Source organism: Grampus griseus, assembly GCF_964374135.1.
Source record: "Grampus griseus genome assembly, chromosome: 1".
Classification (NCBI taxonomy): domain Eukaryota; kingdom Metazoa; phylum Chordata; class Mammalia; order Artiodactyla; family Delphinidae; genus Grampus; species Grampus griseus.
Window position 1 is genome coordinate 150,468,883 of NC_139017.1, and position 23,895 is coordinate 150,492,777.

Sequence of the window (23,895 nt, forward strand, 5' to 3'; positions counted from 1 at the left end):
GGCTTTAAAAGACTCAAGTTAAAGTTACTACAGGGCTTCCCTCGTGGCGCAGTGGTTGGGAGTCTGCCTGCCAATGCAGGGGACACGGGTTCGAGCCCTGGTCCGGGAAGATCCCACATGCCGCGGAGCAACTAAGCCCGTGAGCCACAACTACTGAGCCCGCGCTCTAGAGCCCGCGAGCCACAACTACTGAGCCCACGTGCCACAACTACTGAAGCCCACGTGCCTAGAGCCCGTGCTCCACAACAGGAGAAGCCACCGCAATGAGAAGCCCGTGCACTGCAACGAAGAGTAGCCCCCGCTCTCCACAATCAGAGAAAAGCCCATGCGCAGCAACAAAGACCCAATGCAGCCAAAAACAATAAATAAATAAAATAAATTTATTAAAAAAAAAAAAGTTACTACAAAGTGTGAACTCTTCTCTGGCTTAGCTGAACTTGTTTTGGTGCCCCCACATGCAAAAATGAGAACCATTTGTGAGAGAAGTCATGGGCTGGTGGCTGCAAGGAATCTGGAATTGATGGGGGTGTGTGTGTGTGGCGTCACCACCCCCAGCCCCACGCCGTGGGGGAAGGAAAGGGAGGGGGGAAAGGGAGATGGAGCGGGGGATGGGAGGGGGAGAGAGAGATGAAAAGGGAAGAGGTAAACAGAGGGATGCATACACACCCCTTTCCTAAGCTTTCTCCTGGCCTATTACTCTGTTAAGAAGAACAGTCCCCAAAACAGAGTTGAGGATACTTTCTGAACTTTCTTCAAAAAGGAAGTAGTTAACCAAGTCCAAGTGAGTTTCTGTATCTGCCTACATTTCATTTACAATAGGAAGGGCAAGGGGCAGGAACAGGTCTGCTCCATGTCACTCATTTTCCACATTTTTTTGTGGCAAATTGACCAATGAATAGATGGCAAGTGTTAAGACAAGGACCTTTTTTTTTTTTTTCCACCAAAGAACAAGTACAAGTGAAAAAGCCAACAAATCTAAGAAATGAAATCCCTCAAGGCACACAGGAAGTAGCAGTCCACAGTGAAGGAATGGGTAAGTTAAATGAAAGCCAAAAATACACTTTGCTGCAGGCTCCACTGGGAACTGACTCATGAATATGCAACAAGTGTATTTATGGCCTTCTCTATACACCTCCCTCTTATTCTCTGCAAATCAAAAGACAGGACTAGGACTGCCTCACAGGGCCTTTGGGCCTTGGCACAGAATAGTGGTTACAATGATTTCTCTGCGTAGGCCGAGTGAGGGGAAATGGAGAGGAGCTGCCCCATCGTGGTGAGCCCGAACCTGGATTAAAGGAAAGCAGGGCGTGTACAGTGAAGCAAGTTGTGGTTTGGGGTAATGGGAATATAGGTTTATAACAAAGTGTGTGTGTGTGTGTGTGTGTGTGCGTGTGTGTGAAATCTTTAACTATTTCCTGTTATACTGTTGAGCAAAGTGCCACGCAGACCTTAAGGCAGGGCAGGACTTACCGGGATCTGCTGGATCTCTCCTGTGTTCGTAATGATCTGCTGCATCACCTGCATGGTCTGTCCAGTGCCACTCTGGGCCTGCTGGGCTTGACCCTGCGGCTGGGCCTGGACAATCTGCACCTGCTGACCTTCTCCAACCTGCATGGTCACGGGTGTGGTCTGGAAGGAAGAGTCATGAGAAAGCTGACTGAGCTCCAGCCCAGAGCCATTAGGCCTACCAAGGGGTTAATAACGAGCAGTTCACCGGGAGCAAACCCCCTCCATGGATGCCTGACCTCATCGCAACACTAACAATACTCAACCTACAGAGTCCTTTGGGCTCAGAGCACTGTTCAAGTCACTCTCCAAAATAAAAGACAGGAAGGCCAAACGGATTTTTAGACTCAGAGTACAGAATATTTGCCTTGGCCCCGAATACCTCTATGCTTCAAACGTTTCAACTCTTCACAGCCCCTTCAATGATAGAAAGGCACATACGGTACAAGAGAATCAAAAGCAACCACGATAATTTGCCTGAGACATGGCTGAAGTCAAGTCTGGAGCAGGTGAGTTTAGAGGGCAAACTAAATGGAAAGTGGGATCAGTATGGGTTAACTAAGCTCAGGACCCTGGGCTCCTTCTCAGGCATGCAGGACACTGGAAGAAACACAAAGGGCACACTGGCTTTCACCCCCATTCAAGCAGCAGAGCGACTCCAGCCCACTCTGGCCAGCCAGCTGCTCTGGATCACAGCACTGCTTTCCACGGGCGAGGCAAACACCCTTAAGACCTGGACACTGTTAAGACCTGGACCTTAACTAGGGCTACCCGTAAGTAACGGAATTTAATAAAGCCAGACTTCTAACTTTCTAGAAACAGGAATCGCAGATTTAAGGAATTTCTGTCGAATGTATATGAAGATTCTGTGTTTCACACACACTTAGAGGACTGCCCAATGAAACTTGCTCCTTTGAGAGACAGCAGATTCAAACTGTCAAAAGGATCAGTCATTTCTTTTAATCTCAAAACTTTAGCCCTAGATGTGACCATTACAGATCCCAGCATATCTTGTTCATCTGGCAGTGGTGCTAGTGGAGCCTTTTAACCACACCTGCACCCCAACCCCTCACTTTGGATATGATTTCTCCCCAGTCTGAATTAAGAATCACCTCTTAAGACAACTCTGAGAGTCTTAATGAATCCTGGGCTTCAATCGATGCTGTTATTCTGATGCTCTCACTTTCTGACTGCACAGGTCTACTCTGCATCTAAAGTTACAAGGGAAGGGGATATGTTCTGAGAACTGTAGATGGGACTCAAGGGATTATTAGGTAAGGAGAAATTACTACAAACTGCAAGAGGGTAGGGAAGAAAGATGACAGAGGGCAATACATGCAGTGGGTTAGGTCAACAGGAAACACCTCCTATACTCACACCATGATTTCCAACTCAGCCTGTTCCCCAAACCTCCAGTAATAAATGTTTCCAATTTTATGACAGAAAACACAGGATTCACTTTAACAAATTACGCTTTTCTTCCAACTTTAATAGGTATTGGTCCTGCAAAGGTATCTGAACTCAATTTGAAACAACGATTCCTGTAGGTCCGGGGAGGTGTGACACAGCACAAGGCCACCCTGAACCAGCCAGACAGCGAAACAACAGGAGATGCTGGGAGGAACCACCTTCACCACCCTCACAAGCCTTATCAGCTCCAAGCTGAGCAAGTCTGGGGTGGCAAAGAAGAGGTAGGTGAAATTCTCGCTGACTAAAAAAAATGCATACTGCCAACTCATCACTGTACTACCAACTCAATTTTCCCAAGAGGATTTCCAAGGTATTTCTAAATTATTTCAGGAAAACGAGGGCTCGTGTTAGCATGGCAGATGTCAAATCACATATGGCATGCCCTGCTGTCGGGGCACAACAGCCATGAGCTTCTTAGAACGGCCAGCCAATCAGAGCCAGCTCTTGGCAGACTCCCTTGAAGTTTGCTTTGTACAGGGATAAGCCTTTGGCAGGTAAAGCTCTCACCACTGCAGAGGCACAAGCATTAGCCAAAGAAAGTCCCTCAGGCATCATGGTGCAGCGGATGCCTTGAGGCAGGGACTGGGCTGTGATCATCTTTAAACCCCGTCTGCCTAAGACTGTGTCTTGCAAAGAGCAAGCACTCAATAAATTTCTGTTACATGGATAAGAAAATGGGCAGGGAATAAATCCTAAAATCATAGTAATATTTAAATCTACCCCTGTCCCAACCTTTTTTTCTTTAGGCAAACCCAGCTCCTTACTAGAATACACATGGCTGTTTGGGATGTGTCCTCTGCCTATCTTTTCAACTTGCCTAGACGTTCCGCTATGCTGACTGTACCCTCCCCTCCTACCATTTTCCCCGTGCTGTTTCTCACCTCCAAGCCTTTGCTCGTGCTGTGCCCTCTCCTGGGAAAGCCCTCCTTCCCTCTTTATTTGATTCATTTCCATTGTTCCCTCTAAGACTCATATTATTCCCTTCAGGGAACTTTCTCTGACATCTCCTTCCACCTCCCTCACATCTTTGTTAGGTACCCACTTTGAAGTGCTCCCATAACACCCTCTACACAATCCTAAGAATATCTTATACTTCCCACGTGGCAAGTGGTATAACCTTCAAGTATTTGTAGCCCCAACTAGATTCTTGAATTCTTTAAAATAGGGACTGTTTTATCCATGCTTGTGTCCCCAACACATAGCATTGGACTTTATCTAAGAGGATGTTCAATGTTTGATGAATAAATAAATTAATGATTGGCAGGGAATTTGGAGTCAGAGCTCAGGAAACATAGTTCTCCCTAGGGGCAGGACAGGGATAAAGATGCAGACGTACAGAATGGACCTGAGGACACGGGGGTGGCGGGGAAGCTGGGACGAAGTGAGAGTAGCATTGACATATATACACTACCAAATATAGATAGCTAGTGGGAAGCAGCCGCATAGCACAGGGAGATCAGCTCCGTGCTTTGTGACCACCTAGAGGGGTGGGAAAGGGAGAGTGGGAGGGAGGCTCAAGAGGGAGGGGATATGGAGACATATGTATACGTATAGCTGACTCACTTTGTTGTACAGCAGAAACTAACACCACATTGTAAAGCAATTATACTCCAATAAAGACGTACAAAAACAAAAACACATAGTTCTCTTCAGCCTCTCATGATCCCCAACCATGTGGATGTTACTGCTTTCAGACAGAGAAGGAATCTTCTGATTACTATTGTAAAAAGAAAGTCACCTGACACAAATTTGGTGGGACACAGAAATGATGGGGAAAAGGAGAGGAGAGGTATGCAAGCTGGCAATGATGCCTGATCTCCCCCTTGAGGGTACAAATTCCAATTCTGGTGGGAGACACAGACAGCAGGCACGGAGTCCACTTAAAAGATGTCACTAGGCTTCCCTAGTGGCGCAGTGGTTGAGAGTCCGCCTGTCGATGCAGGGACACGGGTTCGTGCCCCGGTCCGGGAAGATCCCACATGCCGCGGAGTGGCTGGGCCCATGAGCCATGGCCGCTGAGCCTGCGCTCCGCAACGGGAGAGGCCACAACAGTGAGAGGCCCATGTACCGCCAAAAAAAAAAAAAAAAAAAAAAAGATGTCACTATTCTTCATGGGGGCAATATAAAGATTTTTTTCCTCCTCAAACTTTTTAGGGATCCTGGAGAATGTCTTGCTCACTGCACTTTCCTCATATGACCCACAAGGAAACCAGGGTCGAGAGAGATCAGGTGACACATCACCTCACTGGCTGAATCTGGGGAAAAGCCCAGGTCTCCAGAATTCAAATCCAGTCCTCTACAGGACCGGGTGATCTAACCGCCCCTCTGCCCCAGTCACACTTTGCCCATCCCAAACCTAAGAGGTGCTGTCTGGCTGGGCCGGCACCCTCCGCGGTTCACAGACCTGGCCCTGCTGAGGCTGTGCAATGATGATCTGCCCAGGCTGGATGGTGGTTGTGGAGCTGGTGGTCTGCTGGCCTTGCTGCTGTCCCTGGACCTGGACGGCAGTGGGCTGCTGAGCCAGCGTGAAGTAGTACTGGACGGGCTCGGCAGGAGTCACAGATTGACGCACCTCCTCCTGTGGGGCAGAAGGAGGGGCAGGTAAGAGGAAAAGAACCGGCTCAGCAGCTGCCACAGTGAATTTCCACTCTTCCCCCAAACGGGCTCTGTGCAGTTGCCTGCTGAACGCTGAGCTCTCCACATCTGAAGCCAAGAGAAAGTGGAATTCGAAGAGACCAGTTGTGCTAAATCACACTAAAAATAACAGATTCCATAGGCTTCACAAAACATACAGCCAATTTTCTGAAGTACAGAGTAATCACCCACTGCGTGATGAGTTGCAAATGGGCAAATAATTACTGTAACTAAAAACCACGCACTAGCAGTGCTTGATAGTAAATGCCGTCAAGGCCTATGACCTGAGAAGAGTGCTAACGGCAAGCACCCCAAATACCACGCTCTCAGGCTGGCTCCCAATCTCCCAAATAGGCAGCACTCTCTGTATTTCGTTCCCACCACCTCAGGAGGGAACGAGCAGGGGAAAGGGAAACAGGGCTTTCTCTGGATTGGAATTTCAGAATCAAATGTCAGGATCAAGAACACTGGTAGGCAAGAGCCCAGCTTTTCAGAGCATGTCGAGAGCTCTGTGGTCACTGAGGCCATGTCTATCCAGCATCACATCTGGTTTGGTGGTACTTAGCCACAGAAGCGCAACCCAGGGGGCCTGAGGGACAGCCCTCCAGTGGGGTGGCCTCTGGCCGATCTGCTGGGTGAAGAGGCCGTTCCTTCTTCAGCTGACGTTTTCCATGGCAGAAGGAGTAAACAACCCTCTCCCAGCCACCTCGAGCTCACAGCTGAGAGTGTAGGATGTTTACACACACTACGGCATGGTTACAGCCTGAGGGTCCAGGGTTGGCCGGCCCCTGACCACTGACACATCGGCGTCTGCTCCGGAGGGCCCTGCGACACATGGTGCCCTGCCTGGGACAACAAAAACAACAGAAACATACAACCACTTGGGCTTGTTGAGCAAAATATCAGCTAAATTTACTCACTTCCATGTTCTGGACTAAGTTTGCCAGGTTCAAGGAAAGAGGAAAAGAAGACACTTCTTCAAGGTATAGAGACCCTGTGGACCAAAGCTCTCCAGCGTGACATTTACAAAGTTGGTACTGACCCCATCCCCAATCTGTGCTTCCAAAGTCCGTTTCTCATTACAGTTTTTTTGTACTTGCTTGGAAAATTCTACTACTTTCCCTGCTAGAATGAAAGCCCTGTGAAGGCAAAGCCTCGCTCTCTCTTGCTCCCTCCCCACTGTCGCTACCACCTGTCTCCTTGCAGGCACTCAATAAGCAGTTGCTGAATGATGAATGGATTCACAGAGCCAGGCAGACAACCGGAGGTAGGAAAGTACTTTTTTTAACCCAAGTTGGGAGTATGACAAATTCTCTTGAACCCAACAGCTGTTAGCAATAGAAAAGAATCCCTAATTTCTTGCTACCTCTAGGATTCTGTGGCCGTAGTGCAGGAGACACGCCTGTCTGCTAAAGAACGGGGTTGGGTATTCTTTTGCTTGCCCGGTGACTGGGGGCCCAGGATACTAAAACTAGGACTCCTGATATCTAGCCCCTGAGGAACTTGGATCTCTGCATGACAAGGTTCCCTAATGGCCATTCACCCAGTCTAGGCAGACACTTGTAACATTCTGGGTTTCTAAGCTAGTCCTCAAACATGAACCAACTTTCTAAGTTAATGCATTCTGTGCTTCAGGCCCAAACAGTTTGAACCCTGGACATGATCATGCTGAGGCAGAAGAAAAAGGAGGTCGCCTTTTATTTTCATCTAGGTCTCAGTTTCCAGAACAACTTAACTGTGACAACATCACCTCCACTTCAACTCCAACTTCTCACCATTATAAATAAAGGTCAGCCAGTCAACTTGATCTTGGCTGTGACAGGGATAATACTGACACCCTCCTTAGCGAAGAAACAAAGGCCAACTGCTCTTTTCAAGGCTCCTGAAATAGGTTCAATGAATTTATTTTCCACTCAGAACTCCCTTCCCATTCTACAAGAAACATCAACCACTAAAATCCAAACTAACTTGGAAAAGCTCTTGGGTGATGAGAGGGTACAGAGGACTCAGACCCCTAGAACTAACTTGTAGGAAGTCTTAGGGAGTAGGGAGCCACCGGCATTTACCAGCCCTGACCTGTCATTGTTCTGTCTCCAGTTATCCTTGACTGTAGCTAATCTGCAAGTGAATATGGTCTTTTTGCCAGACAAATAGCAAACCCTTTAAGTACCACTTTCAGAAGCTAAAATATCCCTTGCCAAAAGCTGTGAGAACATGTAAAGAGCTTCTCCTATGATGCCTACTGTATGCTCTTAAACTGTTTATGAACTAGGCAGTGTCTAGGACACTTCTGTGAGTATCAAATAGAGGCACCAAGGTTTGTGTTGTGAGGACAGGCATGACAGCTCTCAAATCATTGGAATGGAAGGAGGCATATCTAAGCTTCTTCTGCATTATGAATACTCATTCCGCCAATGGAGGTCAAGCTAGTAAGGGAGTGATTATGATTGGTTTAAAGAAATGGGTGAAGAGGAAATGACATTTCAATGAGCAGGAACTTTCAACTCACAGTTTCAGTGGGGCAGAAGTCAGGCCTCAACTATCTTCTGCTTGAGTAGTCTTGCTTCCCCAAAGAACAAGAAGACATCCCCACGCATCTCAGAGAAGTCAAGGGCCTTAGATGCACAACTCAGTATTTCTGGCTCGTTTCTTTCCCGAGCAGTGGGAAATCACCCCCTGTGCTAGAACAATCTCTGAATGACTGGATCAATCCAGAATGGGGCACCTGCCCAGCTTTAGCAGTGGCCTCCCCAACCAGAGTGCCTGCTCTTAGAATCTCTTCAAAAGTAGAGTCTGATAGACAACGCCAGAGAACGAGCAGCCTCACATCCTAGAGCCATCACCACAGTGCTGTGCAGCCAGCCCCAGACTGGAAAAAAGCACATTTGCTTCAGTAGCAAGAATGAACTGCTCCCTCCTTCAGAAAGGGTGAGTTCTGGAGAGTAGGCGCTTTTAAAGGACTTAAGGAAGGTGCCAGCCAATTTGGAGCTTGGGAAAACATCATGTCTACAGAGGATTAAAAGTGCTATCTTAGAATTTCAGGCCAGCTTTCAGCAATCTCAACCTTTCAAAGGCCAGGCAGTAGCTCTCCCGAATAGGATGCCGATCAATGGCCTGAACACCTGCAAAGAACTGAACCTGTTTAGTTCAGAAACTGAGCTGTTTCAGCTAGACACACTTTAAAGGAGATGGATCATAGCATTCTGAGTCAGGCTAGGATGTAACAAGGAGCTCTCTGACACCCTAAGAGAGTGAAGCACTGAGGACGCTGGAGGAAGGGAGAGGACATGACCATTCTCTCTAGCCAGCTGGCTCGGCAGGCAGCCCCAGGGAACAAGCAGGAGTTGGTGCAAGGAGCCCGAGCAAGGCCTGATTTTGTCACAGAGCTCACCACCTTGGTCTAAAGGGGGCTTCTGAAACAAATTCCAACAAGGAGACTGGGTGAATGCTATCAACTGTTCTGAAGGAAGCGAAGTGGTCTGAGCTCTTGTGGTGACTTCTCAGAGAGGAGGGAAGCGCTAAGAGAGGAACGGAGCCGTGGGCACAAACCTGCAATGTTTCAAAGGCGATGCACAGCGGGACGACCGTGGCAGCCTGCCGCTGTAAACATCCGACTGAAAGCTCCCTGGAACGCCTTACAGCTTCCAGTCAAGGATGTTTACAGTAGCAAAGACTGCCCAGAAAGAACGAAGACGCAGTGAGGCACCCCGCTCTAGGAAGGAGGTGCAGAGGGCTTGCTAACCCAAAGACCCTCAGGCAGGGTCGGGATTACAAAGGGTGTTTAAGATGCCCACTTCTCCTACACTCTCTTGCTCGTTATTAACACGAGACGGCACAGGAGAATGGTCGTCACTGAATGACTCCTGTTTCTAAGGACAATACACTATGAAATAATTCATTAAAAACACTTAAAATTTTATTAACAAAACAGAGAAAGCAGATCAAGGCTCAGCTTTGCTCCTGCCAGACTCTGCCACTATCCCCCAAGCATCTCTACTACATCTAGTGAGTCATGCAATCTGCATGCCTAAAATGATGAGCTACACAGGAGAGGGGTCTATCACAATTGCAATTAAGAGCTTTATGCACCCAAAGTGCTGAAAAACAATGGTGTGACCTCTGGAGAGGAGCAGACAGAAGAGCAGGAAAGGCAGACACTCACATTCTTTCTCATAACTGCTTAGAAAGGTTGCTTAAATGGTGGTTCTCAAATATGGTTACACATTAAAAGCATCCGGAGAGCTTTAAAAAGCACTAATGCCTGGGCCTCCCCCTCACAGATTCTGATTCAGCTGGTGTAGGGGCGGGGCCTAGGGACTGGTATTTTTTAAACCCTAACAGGTGATTCTAAAGTGCAGCCAGTGCACTGTGCAGAGAACCACAATCTAGACTAAGAGAAAACCCAGTCCACTCACTCCAGACACTACTATGCACACACAGAAGCTGTTTCTTGGAAATCTAAAATCTGTAACTTGCTCTCCCATCCCAGATTAAGAACTCTGACAGACTTCCTAGGATACCTCGAAATGAGCTTCACTTTACTGTTGTAACTGAAGTCTTTCATTTCCATTTTGTCTGTTTTCACTGAAATTCCACCTCAGAGGCACTGAGTTAAAAGCATCCCTAAATGAGTAACAGGAGGAGATGTTAAGGATGGATCTGGTCTACAGAAAGAAAAGCAAAAGAAGAGCAAATGACTTGTGCTGAGAGAGGAAAAGGAGCGTATCTGACACCAGGAGGCAAGGCACTCTCTAGTCAGCAGCAGCAGCAGCAGGAGCAATGCCTTCCCAGCTCACCTGACGCTTTGGTGGTTTCAGCTCATCTCTTGGAACAATATCGATGAGAAAGTCAAACTGATCAAATTTTGTAATTGCCATGGCGATATCATTCCTCTGTAACAAAGAAAAGCAGAGTGAAAAATTAGCCTGGGGAGAAACTAGTTCACCTGGCTTTCTACTCTCCAAGTTACAAGTAAGGTAAGATGATGACTTCTAAGCCAAATTAAATACCCATGGCCAAGCCTACAGGCCAAAAGTAGTACAACCAAACTCTTATAAACTTCAAATGATCAGACTTGATGGACAAACACTGACAAAAAAGAGATAAATGTAGCTCATGCTCTACAAACTGTATATTTGAGCCTCCAACTATTACCACTTCTGCTGGATCCTAAATTATCATCCTCCAGATACATCTGTACAAATCTAGCAATCTTAACTGACACATTTCTGGTCATTCTGTGGTTAGCAAGGTTAGACTATCATTCAACCTTATAACTTTTTAAGCCCCTAAATAATATTCTGGCTCTTTGGTTCACAAGTAGTTATAATCTATTTTGAATCCCTTTGCTGAAATCCTAATTCAGTAACTTTTTGCAATATTTTCTAGTCATCGGATCTATATATGTTAGTTCCTACAAGGCTACAATTTTTATTTTGAAATTGAAAATCACAATGTCAAATCCACAGTTTAAATCTTGTTCCACATGACATGAACACTGGAAGCCTGAAGTCACTAGAATAGAGGCAGGGTGGGTAGAGACCAAGTCAGCTGACTAAAGCTACTGAAACCAAGGTCTGCTCTGATGGCGTTCTTTCTAAGAGTGACATTCCCTTTCTTTAAATAATAAAATTAAAAGATTTTTAATTAAAAACCAACACACTATGTATACTTAAGATCTGTGTACTTCACTGTATGACAATTTTAAAGCAAAGGAAAAAACCGAAAAAAATAGTGAACCATGGTGAGTGAGACATATGCTGAAGTGTTCAGGGGAATGTAAACTTTTAAATGCATATAAAAATAGATGACTTGGGGACTTCCCTGATGGCGCAGTAGTTAAGAATCCTCCTGTCAATGCAGGGTACATGGGTTCAAGCCCTGGTCCGGGAAGATACCACATGCCACAGAGCAACTAAGCCTGTGTGCCACAACTACTGAGCCTGTGCTCTAGAGCCCACGTGCCACAATTACTGAAGCCCGCACACATAGAGCCCATGCTCTGCAACAAGCCACCGCAATGAGAAGCCCACGCATTGCAACGAGGAGTAGCCCCCACTTGCCCACACGCAGCAATGAAGACACAGTGCAGCCAAAAATAAATTAAAAATAAAAACAAATAAACTGACTTTGGAGCAGCAATGGTGGCTGTGCATCTTCAAAAAAAAAATAGATGACTTGATGGATAGAGAGAAAGACAGACATGGGAACAAAACAAGTAAAATGTTAACGGTAGGATCTAGGCGGTCAGTATACAGGTGTTCACTGTAAACTCTGCTTATGTTTAAATTATTTTGTGTGTTAGCATGTTGACTTTTCCAACATAATAAAATGTTGGAGGGAAAAGTCAACATGCTAACAGAAATCCTTAGCAAGCCCTATATATCACATCTTAAAAGAAGGTGACTCATCAGACAAAATAGGAGGGGATGGAAATTTTCCTTCCCTTGTCTTTGTGATGGCCCCAAGCCATTGAAATGCAAAACTCCAGTCCACCCTTCTTGCCAGCCACCAGCTTGATAATAAACCCTCCCGACCGAAGCAGGGCGCATCTTAAGGCTGCCAGGTCTCATTTAAGATTAGTACGATATAGTATCATGTTCTTGATGATGTCACCTACTCAAGCTACCCAAACGGCTCATCAATGGATAGAATGAGGGGGAGAAAAAAAAATCACCTCCAAACATACACCAAAGTGTTCTACAGAATTTTGGAAACAGATATACTTAAATGGGTCTTTTTAACATTTTTATTTTGCCTTTTTTAATGCTAGTATTTTACTGATTATCATATTTAGTAAAAAAAAAAAAAATACAGAAATCTTAAGTACACAGCTTGATGAATTTGAATAAATATATGCACCCAGGTAGCTATCACCCAGATAAGAACAGACAAAGTTTCCTTCTATCCCTTTCCAGTCAACTTCCTTCCCCTACCAATCTGAGGCAACAACAACTCTGATTTCTATCATCACAGATGGTGATAGTATATGGTGTACGTGCTATGTAATTTTTTCCTCTGGTTTCTTTTGCTTAATATTATTGAGATTCATCCATGTTGTTGTATGAATAAACAGTTTGCTCCTTTTATTGTTGAGTAGTAATCCATTTTATGAATATATCAATTTGTTAATATATTTACATCTTGATGGACATTTGAGTTGTTTCCAGTTTTTGGCTATTATAAACAAGGTTGTTATGAACATTCCAATACAACAATGTCCACACTTGGGTGTACACGTAGGAGTGGTATGGCTGGGTCTTAGAATAAGGAACATGTTTAACTTTATTAGAAAGTGCCAAATAGTTTTCCAAGGTGATCGCACCTTACATTCTGACCAGCAATAAATGTTTCAGTCACTTCACTTCCTTGTCAACACTTGGTATTGTCAGTCTTTTTTATTTTAGCCATTGTAGTGGGTGTAAACCAGTATCTCATTGTGGTTTTAATCTGTATTTCCCCGATGACAAATGATGTTGTATACCTTTTCATATGCTTATTGGTCATCTGGGTATCTTCTTTTTTGAAGGGCCTGTTCAAGTGCTTTGCCCATTTTATTTTTTAATCTGAATTGATCTTGAAGGTAGCTTTAATTGGATCTCTCTAAATTCATAGACTTCCTTCAAGACAGCATAAAATAAGTTTTCAGTGTCTGGCTGCACTAGAATATAGACTTCCCAAGGGTAGGAATTTTTGTCTGTTTTGTGTATTAGTCCCCAGGGCCTAGAACAGTGCTTGGCACATTGTGGGTATTCATTTAATATCTGTAGATAAATGAATAAAAGCATGCATTTTCAACTTTGGAGATAAAGGGAAACAGAAAGCATAATTTACTTCCTTGGCTTTGTTGTTAAAATACTGTCACTATTGTACCTGTCACACCCTTCCTCTTATGTCTGGGAAACCTTTCCTCTAACAACTAGGGCCTGGATGTTGAGCGGAGGGCCTCTAGAGCCAATGACCAAGGGGTCCTCATACAACATGAATGCTGATTTGCTGGATTAAAATAAAAAAGGAAACATGAAAGAAGAAGAAAAGGATTCCCAGGAAAGTAGGGAAGAAACAAAAAGGCTAATGTGGTTAGTGAGACTATTCTTCCTGGGACTGTTCTTTTCTGGAGTCTCTCAAGGCTTCCAACCAGAAGTTGTTTAGATCTGGAAACAGATAAATACCACTTTAGCCTCTGTTTATAGTGAGAGCTCACCAAGTACAAAGTTCAGTCACTGAGCTGTGAAAAACAGGAGAGTTGGAAATTAAGATTCTTGGTGGGGAAATACAGACTATCTTGGCTATATGGTCTGCCTGCCTCCCAGCAGTAGAGGAAGATGCCAGTTAAACATATCAGCTTGACAGAGTGCTAAGGAAAAACAAAAACTTTGGTCCAAAGCCATGCAACAGAAGAAGGCAAAGGCAGCTCTTGCCTAATTTTCTACAATATTACCTGAAGAGTCCGGCGCTTGTTATCCTCTGTGTGGATCCAGGCTCGAAGAGTCAACTCAGTGATAAAAATCTGGGCCGCCTTGGCAAACAGCACAGGGGCTTCTGCACTGATCATCTGTAACAGACGTAGGCCCTCCCTGTCAATCACCAGCAAGTCATTCAAACCAGTCAGTTCGTCCCTTACCTCATGTCCTACTCTTGGGCTATGGGGCAAGGGCTAGAAAACAAGATGGTGGTAGCCTTACAAGATTCCAAGGTAAAATAAATCCACGAGTAGGGACAAAGCAGGTAGCAGACAGAAGAAGGGAAGAGGGAAAAAGGATATTTATCTAGCACCTACCATGCACTTTCTTTCTCTCATAATAGCCTTTCAGAGAAACTAGGGTTTAGGAGAGATGAAGTGATTTGCCTATGTCCATAGAGCCAGTAAGTGGTAGGACTTAGGTTCTAATCCAAAGGGAGACAATGTGGAGAAAGATAATGAGTATGAGAGCCAACGGATTTAGGGAAAATCTCTGGCTTCCCATCCTTTGGGGCTTTATTTTTCACACAGTGAAAAGAAAAAGGATAACAACCTTCCAGGGTTGCTGTGGGAATCAAATGAGATAATATATATAAAAGCACCCAGCACAAGGCCTGGCACACAGTAAGTGCTCAAGTAATGCAAGCTGCCTTGCCAAGTCTGAATTCAAAGTTCAAACTCTTGGTCAAACAAAGCTCTGAACCCTTGGTGAGGTGCTCTATGCAGGATATAGCCACGGGAAGAGCTCTGGAGTTAAGGAAGTAGGAGGTGAGAATTGGGATCTTGGTTCTCCTAGTCTGGGTGAGACACTTTTAACCTCTTTGTGTCTATTTCCATATCTATAGAATGGTGAAACTAACAATTCTTATCCTATCAAATCTCTCAGGGTTACCATGAGGAAGAAGTGAGCTAATAAAAGGGAAAACTGTGGTAAACTGTTAGCTTTCCACACAAATACAAGAGACTATCAATTTTGAGTGGAAAGAGAGACAGTTGCTCTTTTCCTGTGAGAACTGTAACAGGATGTGGACTCCTAGGAATACAGAAAAGGCCACCCCCAAGTAAATCCTCTCACAAGTATAAATCATGTGAAACAACTTACAGATTGAAAAGTTAGAACAAGTGCAATATCATTATCAAACATTTCTTAGAGCTCAGATCAACAAACTAGAGATTGCAATAAGATGCTAGGAAGACGTCACTGTCCTGTTGATGTGATGATACATGTTCACGTTACATAGTGGAAAGAATCGGGCGATTCAAAAAGCAAATACTCAGCATCTTTTCAACATCTGGAAAACAGGATATCCCCAATTTTCAGAGAAGACCATACAACAATTAAAACTGTTCAATTTTAGCTCACATAACAATTTTAGAGAGAATCCAAATAAAAAAGCAACAGACAATATTATTTTCATTTTTGTTTAATTAGACTTTGAGCTCTAGAGAAATGAGCAATAATTTTCCCATCGTTTTACTTTCAATATGAATAATGAAAATGAATGTGAATTCACCTTCACATCTTCATCCAGTTTCATAATCTTCTTAATACGAGCCAGTGGGAGTTCCTGTACTCGGAAATCTTTCTGAAATGAGTAACAACAGGTACATAAATAGTAGGAATAATCAACAGGGTATGACAGGCAGCATGAAACACTCTGATTGGTTTAGTCCCTCCTTTCAGAAAATATGGCAGGAGAGGAAGTACAAATGAAATGAACAAAATACAAGCTCTAGAGGCAAAATACTTCTTAACCAAGGCAGAGTTTCAAACAAAGGGTTTCAGGATGAACTTATGATGGCTTCTAATAGTGCCCTCATGAAAAGTGGCCCCAAACAATACCAGATTCTTTGCCAGCACGATATAGAGATGTATTATACGTGTCTTCCCCTCACCCAAGAAAGTTTACCAGCTTGCATGCAGGTTAAAATGAGACTTTTGTCTTAGGGATTTTCCTCCAGTTCTTCCTTCTAATCAAGGAATGCAAGGGCAAGTGCCAGCAGCACCTGGCCATAGTGACTGTTCTCACCAGCCAGTGTGGCACTGCCTATTTCCTTTTTTTGTTTTTTTTTTTTTGCGGTACGCGGGCCTCTCACTGTTGTGTCCTCTCCCGTTGCGGAGCACAGGCTCCGGATGCGCACGCTCAGCGGCCACGGCTCACGGGCCCAGCCGCTCCGCGGCATGTGGGATCTTCCCGGACCGGGGCACGAACCCGTGTCCCCTGCATCGGCAGGTGGACTCTCAGCCACTGCGCCACCAGGGAAGCCCGACACTGCCTATTTCTGACCTTTGCACTAATGTGACATCAGAAATTGGGGAGGTGCTCCTTTCCCATCACAGCAGCAAAGGCCTTGTCTCCAAAACCTGCTTGGGGATGGGGGTGGGAGTAGAAGAGCATGGAAAAAGGGTGAGGGTGAATATATCAGCTGTCATTTAGGAATAGCCCTGTCAATTTTTTCTTAACAAACATGACTAAGCTGGGGAGAAACCATTTAACTTTACTGTGGATAGGATTTAGGAAAGGGATTTTCGATTAGCACTACTCAATTACTTGCAGTTTAAGCGCTTTTTCATTTTATTTTGATACTACTGGTATTTAAACACATGGCCAATGATGGATGCAATTCTAGAAATAAAAATCAATTTTGGGTTTCAGAGCTGCAATGAAGAGAAAGGTGCAAAGGCAGAGATTAGCTAAAATCAGCAAAATCCCTACTGGGACTAGGTGTCAAATGATTGATTCTATAAGTGGTCTGAAATGTGACTCAATATGCTCACCTGGGAATTTACATCATCACATTACGGAGGAAGGAGCTCTTATTTGAGATTTGGTATAATTAACATGCATTAGTGAACTTTCTTTTCCAAGACCAACAGAAAACCTCAACTATACATCAAAGAAGGCAGTGGGGCATTTTGGAAAAACATCACCAGCCTTTCCAGACTCTATTTTATGAATACAGAAGAGCAACTATTAGGATAAAATGTACACCGAGACATCTTACTTACTTACTTACTTTATTTATTTGGCCATGCCGGGCGGCATGCAGGATCTTAGTTCCCCGACCAGGGACTGAACCCATGCCCCCTGCAGTGGAAGCATGGAGTCCTAATCACTGCACCGCCAGGGAAGTCCCAAGACATCTAATTACTCCACCCAAACCCAACAAGCTGCTTGGCTACCACTCACCTCTACAAATTTCCAACACTAATTTTTCATCCTTTCCTTTTCCAAATTAGGTATCAGCATTTTCCATAAGCCTCTAAAAACCTAACCCTGGAGTGGTAGAGGCTTAGAAGTCCAGTTTATTAAAGTTTCACCAAAAGGAGACAGCAGGACACATACTATTCTTATTTTTTCTCCTCCTCTTTCATTTATTACTTCATGCAACTCAACTAACAGCAAATGTATGATACCTACTACTATGCGGAAGATGCAAATATATTCTTACCTTTGAATAGCCAAATAGTTTAATTGTTAGAGACTAACACATGAGAACATTATAATCCCCTATCCTATACTAGAATGGGGGTGTAAAATCCCACACTGAAAGGAAAGAAATGACCAGCTGGCAATGGGAGGTGTGGGGCGCTGGAGTGAGCGAGAGGAACTGGCAAATGTTCCACAGAGGGGCTGAATCTCAATTATATCTAGGGATACTGCAAATCTGCTTGCTGGAAAAGTATGTTAATCAGACAGAAGAAACAGCATGCACAGAAGCACAGAGACAAAACCCTGGCCTATTTAAGTTTTCGATGTATGACCTTAGTACAGAGGGGAACAGTAGGAAAGGGAATGCTGGATTGGGGCCAGATTCTAAAGGGATTTTTAAAAAAACATTTAACTACAGAAATCAATCACTGGTCTTCTTTCTTGTGTGGCATATCACACAAAATGATGATGTTAAACAGAAATGCCAAAGAGAATACTAGGGATGATAATTCCTTTGGAAGGCCTCCCAGGATGATACACAAAGAACAAAATTATGACCACAAGATTTAGGTCTCTTGCAAGCGTGCTCTCATTTGGCTTGGTTATTTAATATAATTCCCACAAGACTGTTCTAAGATTACTTAACTAAAGCCCAAAGCTAATAAAAAGACCTCTTTCCCTAACTTGAAAGAATAAAATATTACTTTTAGAATTTCTATGAGACTATAATTAAAAGAAAAAACAAGAAAAGGTCAAGGATATCATCCCCACCTTGATGATGTGTAAAATGAGGCAGAAATTTACAAAAAGCTCTGCTCTAAGCCCCACCAACCTTTTCTTTTGTGAGAAACTTTCTCATGATCCCCAAACCTTGAGATCTTAAAGGATCTTCAGATGTGTGTGTGTGGCTCATTATCGCTGACAACAGCCCAGTTTTCTATAATCTCAGCCTAGCTTTCCAGTCACATGTAAGGGTTTACAACAAGCTTATTGGAGAGGGGAGCCCCTTCACTATCAGTAAATTGGCTTTCAAGTCAATGCTCCCCTTGTCATTGGAAACCATGCAACTGACATGAGTAACATTAAACTTCTTCTCCCGATGCTAATCCAAGTGGAAGAACAACTAACACATTTTACTCTTGGAAGTGACATCAGCATCGTAGAAGAGCAGATTCTCTCAGAACATTCTCATGCTCTTGACCACAACCAAAGAACTACACTTAAAAATGCTGCCAAGGGGGCTTCTCTGGTGGCGCAGTGGTTGAGAGTCCGCCTGCCGATGCAGGGGACACGGGTTCGTGCCCCGGTCCGGGAAGATCCCACATGCTGCAGAGCGGCTAGGCCTGTGAGCCATGGCTGCTGAGCCTGCGCGTCCAGGGCCTGTGCTCCGCAACGGGAGAGGCCACAGCAGTGAGAGGCCCACGTACCACAAAAAAAAAAAAAAAAAAAAAAAAAAAAAAAAAACGCTGCCAACTGAAATTGCCGAATTTCAAGAAGTCTGAATTCACTCAATGAGAGCTGAAAGCCAAAGAAAAGTCAATGGGTCTCAGGCTGCACTAAAGAACATCCACAGTCTCAAACATGATGAGAAACCTTTTGCAGGCCTACCTAGTCAGGCACTCACTCCGGCAAAGTCAAGATTCTATCCTCTCGAAAGCAGTGATTCTCAACCTTGGCAACATGTTAGAATCACCTGGGGGAGCTTTTGAAAAACAAGATGTCTGCGCTTTACCCCAGACTAAGTGAATCAGGAACTCTAGGGAGTGGAGTCCTGGCATCACATTTTTTGAAAACTACCCTGGTGACTGTAATCCACAGTGAGGGTTAAGGACCACTGCTTTAAAGCCTTGTTGCTCCAAGTGAGGTCCCTAGACCAGCAATGGCATCATCTGGGAACTCAAAAGAAATGCAGAATCTCAGGCTCCAATCCAAACCTCCTAAATCAAATTCTGTATTTCAACATGACCCTTATGTTGTTCACATATAGACAATAAATTCTGAGAAGCACTGCTCTACAGGAAGAGCTCAAACAGCACAGGACCTATTTTTTAACAGTCCACCAACCCTTACCTCCAAGTTCTTATTTAAATGGTTATCTGATTTGATTGTAATGGTGGAAATGTCATCTTCCAATCTGGAGGCATTGAAGAATGAAAAGATATAATTGGCGATCAAAAGAAAGTGACCTAAGCATTAAATTACAGCTAACTGAAGGCTAAATGGGATGTACGGAAGGAGCTTAAAGGAGGATTAGATTTTTCTTTAAGATTCAGCATTACTGCCTCCCCATCTGCCCCCCAAAAGAGAAAAGTGAGCTTCTTCTTCCCCCCTTTCGAAGAGGTCTAGAAGGGTAAAATTCAATGCCAAGAAGTCTATTAATTATTGTTCCCAGAGTTCTGCTAAGCAGGAATACAGTATTCTACACAATCATCCTGGTGTATGATCATTTTGGTATGATTTTTAACCAACTTCAATTCCAGCTGAACACCATCTGGGTTTATGGACAATGCAGAGCTTTCAAGAATGAGGAGAGCCTGATGGCCAAGCTGAGATGAAAGACAAATTGCTTTTGCAGAACACAGACCAAAACGACTGGGGCCAATGTCTCCAATACATCATGAATTATATCATCTAGCAAACTTCAATTACTTGTTTTTGGAACATCTTTGTCCCAGTCATAGAGAGACCACAACACCTTATGAGTATTCTCATAAGTTTTATTTATGTTTGGATGGTTTGAACATATGGATTTTTTAAAAAATCTGGTAGATACTTTGAGATGTCAACCTAAGAGGCTCTGACATATCTGAGGAAGTCTGGTTGTAAGTGCTGTTGAGTTCAGGAAAGGCACAGACTAAACACTAAAACGTCAGCCACGTTACACAGGCAGAAGTGCAGTCAGAGAAGCAGATGCCTTCTTCGTGTGCCATGGGCAGAGGGAAAATAAAAGTTTTACAAAGGGACTTTATTGGATTGCATTCTCACTCCAACTTGGCACTATGTTGCTTCACACTAACTCTGAAGCGGAGGAATCTGATTCATTCAAATATTTAACGTGCACCTATTTTATGCCAAACATCATTCTAAGCATCTGATGTAAGAGATACGATGGTAGCAGTCTAGGAGTCTTTTCTCAGGGGTACACAGGAGGAAATTTTTAGTTAGCCATCAATAGGAGAATGATTGAAGAAGACTTTCCTCCTTGATCTTCTTTCTCCTTACTCATAAAACTTGAACTACAAGTGAATTCCTCAAAGTAACCCACTTTTTAAAAAAATAAATTTATTTATTTATTTATTTTTGGCTGCATTGGGTCTTCATTGCTGTATGCGGGCTTTCTCTAGTTGCGGCGAGTGGTGGAGGAGCTACTCTTCATTGTGGTGCATGGGCTTTTCATTGCGGTTGGCTTCACTTGTTGCAGAGCATGGGCTCTAAGTGCACGGGCTTCAGTAGCTGTGGCTTGCAGGCTCTAGAGCGCAGGCTCTAGTTGTGGCGCACAGGCTTATCTGCTCCACGGCATGTGGGATCTTCCCGGACCAGGGATCGAACCCATGTCCCCTGCATTGGCAGGTAGATTCTTAACCACTGCGCCACCAGGGAAGTCCCAAATCCATTTTTAACCTCTGAAGGACTAGCTGTCTAGCGACAAAAAGTTGGTCAACACCACGATCTGCTCTGATGTCAATCAAACTTGAAAATTAAACCAAGTAGGATAAAAATCAAAGCCCACATTCCTGTTCACTGCAGCATTATTCACTATAGGCAAGAAATGAAAGCAACCCAAATGCCCACTGACAGATGAATGGATAAACAAAGTGTGGTATGTACACATACACAGGAAGTATTATTCAGCCTGAATAAGGAAAGAAATCCTGTCACATGCTACAACATGGAGGAACCTTGAAAACATTATGCTAAGTGAAATAAGCCAGGCACAAAAAGACAAATACTGTATGGGTCCACTTATGTGAGGTACTTAGAGTGCTCATAGAAACAGAAAGTAGAATGGTGATTACCAAGGGCTGGGGAGAGGGAAAAGCGGGTGGTGGTTGTTTTATGGCTATAAAGTTTCAGTTCTGCAAGATGAAAAAGTCCTGGATATCTGTTTCACAACAATGTAAATACACTACTGAACTGTACATTTTTAAATGGTTAAGATGGTAAATTTCACTGTGTCGTTTTACCACAATTAAAAAAAAATCAAAGTCCAACAAAATACAGAAAAGCTAGGTGCTGAATTTGAACTTCCACAGTTTATGTGACCGCTCGCCTGATCCTGGATTTTTTCTGCGTTCAAGCTGGAGGACAGACTTGCTGCACTGGCCTAGTCCCACCATACCCCAGGAGGGCACTAGTTTTACACCAGGCTGATTCCAGCACTAAAACCTGATAAGCTTAACCATGAGATTATCCCCTCAAAACATGCACAAAATACCCCACTTTTGACTTTATAATTTCATTTTTTTCCTTCCTTCTGTTTTATATCTAAGATAGTACAGATAACTACCACCTTTAGACTGCAGAAGAGAAAGAATGATTTCTCAGTGGAAATCCACCTGTGAACACAGGCCACTCCGAGAAAGCTCAAGCCAAGTTCAACTGCTGAAAATCCCCCATACAAACAAACGTGACCCACAAGTACATTCAGAATATAAATTAGTTTCTCTACCCCTGAAGTCAAGTGGGCATTTACCACAGTAAGTTATTTTGTTTATTTTATTCATTCATTACCTGTTTATAGTCTGTCTCTCCCACCAGAATACATGTTCTGTGAGTGCAATGATTCCGTCTGTCTGGTTCACAATTGGATCCACAGTAACTAGCATAGCCATAGTAGGTGCATAAGTATTTGTCGAGTGAACAAATAAACTGACTACGTTATGTTAGAGGTTACGGACCAAAGCTCTAAGAAATTGCAACATGAGTTCTACATCAAGAAGGAATCCAGTGTTTGCTCTGCCAGGATGCTAATATTGATACCTTCAGGGCAGGAATGACACATCTAACACAGAGAGCTCCTTCAGCATTTGCTGAAATGACACCAAATGGAGCATTCTTCATTAAGGATATGACACCATACACTGACTTTTATTGCTTCAGATTCATCACTGTGCCTGACTCAGTAACTGTTTAATAAATACTTATCAAATAAATGACTCTGGTTGTAATTACTACATTGTAAGCCCCTCAAGAGCCAGGGTTTTATTTGATTCTTCTATGTCAGAGGTTCTCAACAGGGGATGATTTTGGCCCCCCAGGGAACATTTGCCAATGTCTAGCAAAATTTTTGGTTGTCACAACTGGAAGGGGAGTGCTACTGGCTGGCATCTACTGATTAAAGGCCAGAGATGCTGCTAAACACCATACAATGCACAGAAGAGCCCCTCAAAACAAAGAATTATCTGGCCCAAAATGTCAGTAAGGCTGTTAAGTAACCCCAATCTAAGTGTATCTTTTGACACCTGGAAAGAGTGCCTGCTTACAATAGATTTGTTGTTGAATAAACTGCCCAATAGTTTTCACCAGGTCCTAGAAATTTGGCAGGGCCACTAATCAGGCTTAAGAAATGACCTACAGCTACTGGAGGAAAGTAAGCTCTGCTTTTCTGCATTCTCTAAAAGATCTGCCTCACATTAAAGTATCTCCAAGTCAAAGCATCCACTATACAACCACATGCCTAAAGAGAGGCACTAAGATATAAAAAAACCCTTGTAGTTACCTCACCTAAGGTAAATTATATTTTCATTTTCCTATCCAAAGGTCAGAAATGAACTATATTTTTAGAAATGTGCTTGAGATTAAAAACACTTTAGTCTAAGTTTTGGTTATTCATCTCAAAGCTTTTACACTCTTTAAAAGTTTCTCATTCTTCCTTACCACTGTTAAATTCCGGATTTCTTCCATGACACGAGGCCAGAAGGACTGTAGGCTTTGCTGGGCATCACTGCTGCTAGCACCACCAAATCCTCCTTCTGTGGACATTTTGACAACTAAAAACAAACACATACATGAGACACATTAGAAATAATAAAGTCAGACTTTCTGTCCAGGTTATTTATAGCTTTCCTTGTGGATGTTTTCACTAATTCATTCAATTTCTCAGCCTGAGAAAGTATACAAAATTGTGCTGAAGGGGTTTTTCACACCGGCTTAAGTCTTAGCCAAAAATAAGGAGGAAAGTTTTCCCTTCTATCCAGCTCATACCGCAGAGACTAACAAGGAGCTCCAAGCAGAAAATCTAAAATTGCTAGAAATCCAAACTCAAATCCTAATGTGAATCAAGGACTTTTAATGTCTTATTTTGCGGAGGGGAAAGAAAAAAAGGCACTTGGTTGTCCTAGTCTGGTCCATAATTTTCAATGCCATTCTCTCCAATGTTTTTCAAGTTCT

General features: G+C 43.6%; 1 protein-coding gene across 5 annotated transcripts in view; it reads right to left on the bottom strand.

Moving 5' to 3' along the window:
• Positions 1 to 23,895, bottom strand: part of NFYC (nuclear transcription factor Y subunit gamma) — a 63,552-nt gene that overhangs the window by 6,345 nt on the left and 33,312 nt on the right. For all 5 annotated transcript variants that reach the window (XM_082664528.1, XM_082664530.1, XM_082664529.1 and 2 more), the window contains exons 2-7: positions 23,383 to 23,495; positions 15,586 to 15,657; positions 14,051 to 14,164; positions 10,407 to 10,502; positions 5,381 to 5,554; positions 1,471 to 1,629 (exon numbers count right to left, since the gene is read on the bottom strand). In XM_082664528.1, coding sequence (XP_082520654.1) covers positions 1,471 to 1,629; positions 5,381 to 5,554; positions 10,407 to 10,502; positions 14,051 to 14,164; positions 15,586 to 15,657; positions 23,383 to 23,487 — 720 coding nt within the window. In that variant the 5' untranslated portion in view covers positions 23,488 to 23,495. The remainder of the gene's footprint in view (positions 1 to 1,470; positions 1,630 to 5,380; positions 5,555 to 10,406; positions 10,503 to 14,050; positions 14,165 to 15,585; positions 15,658 to 23,382; positions 23,496 to 23,895) is intronic.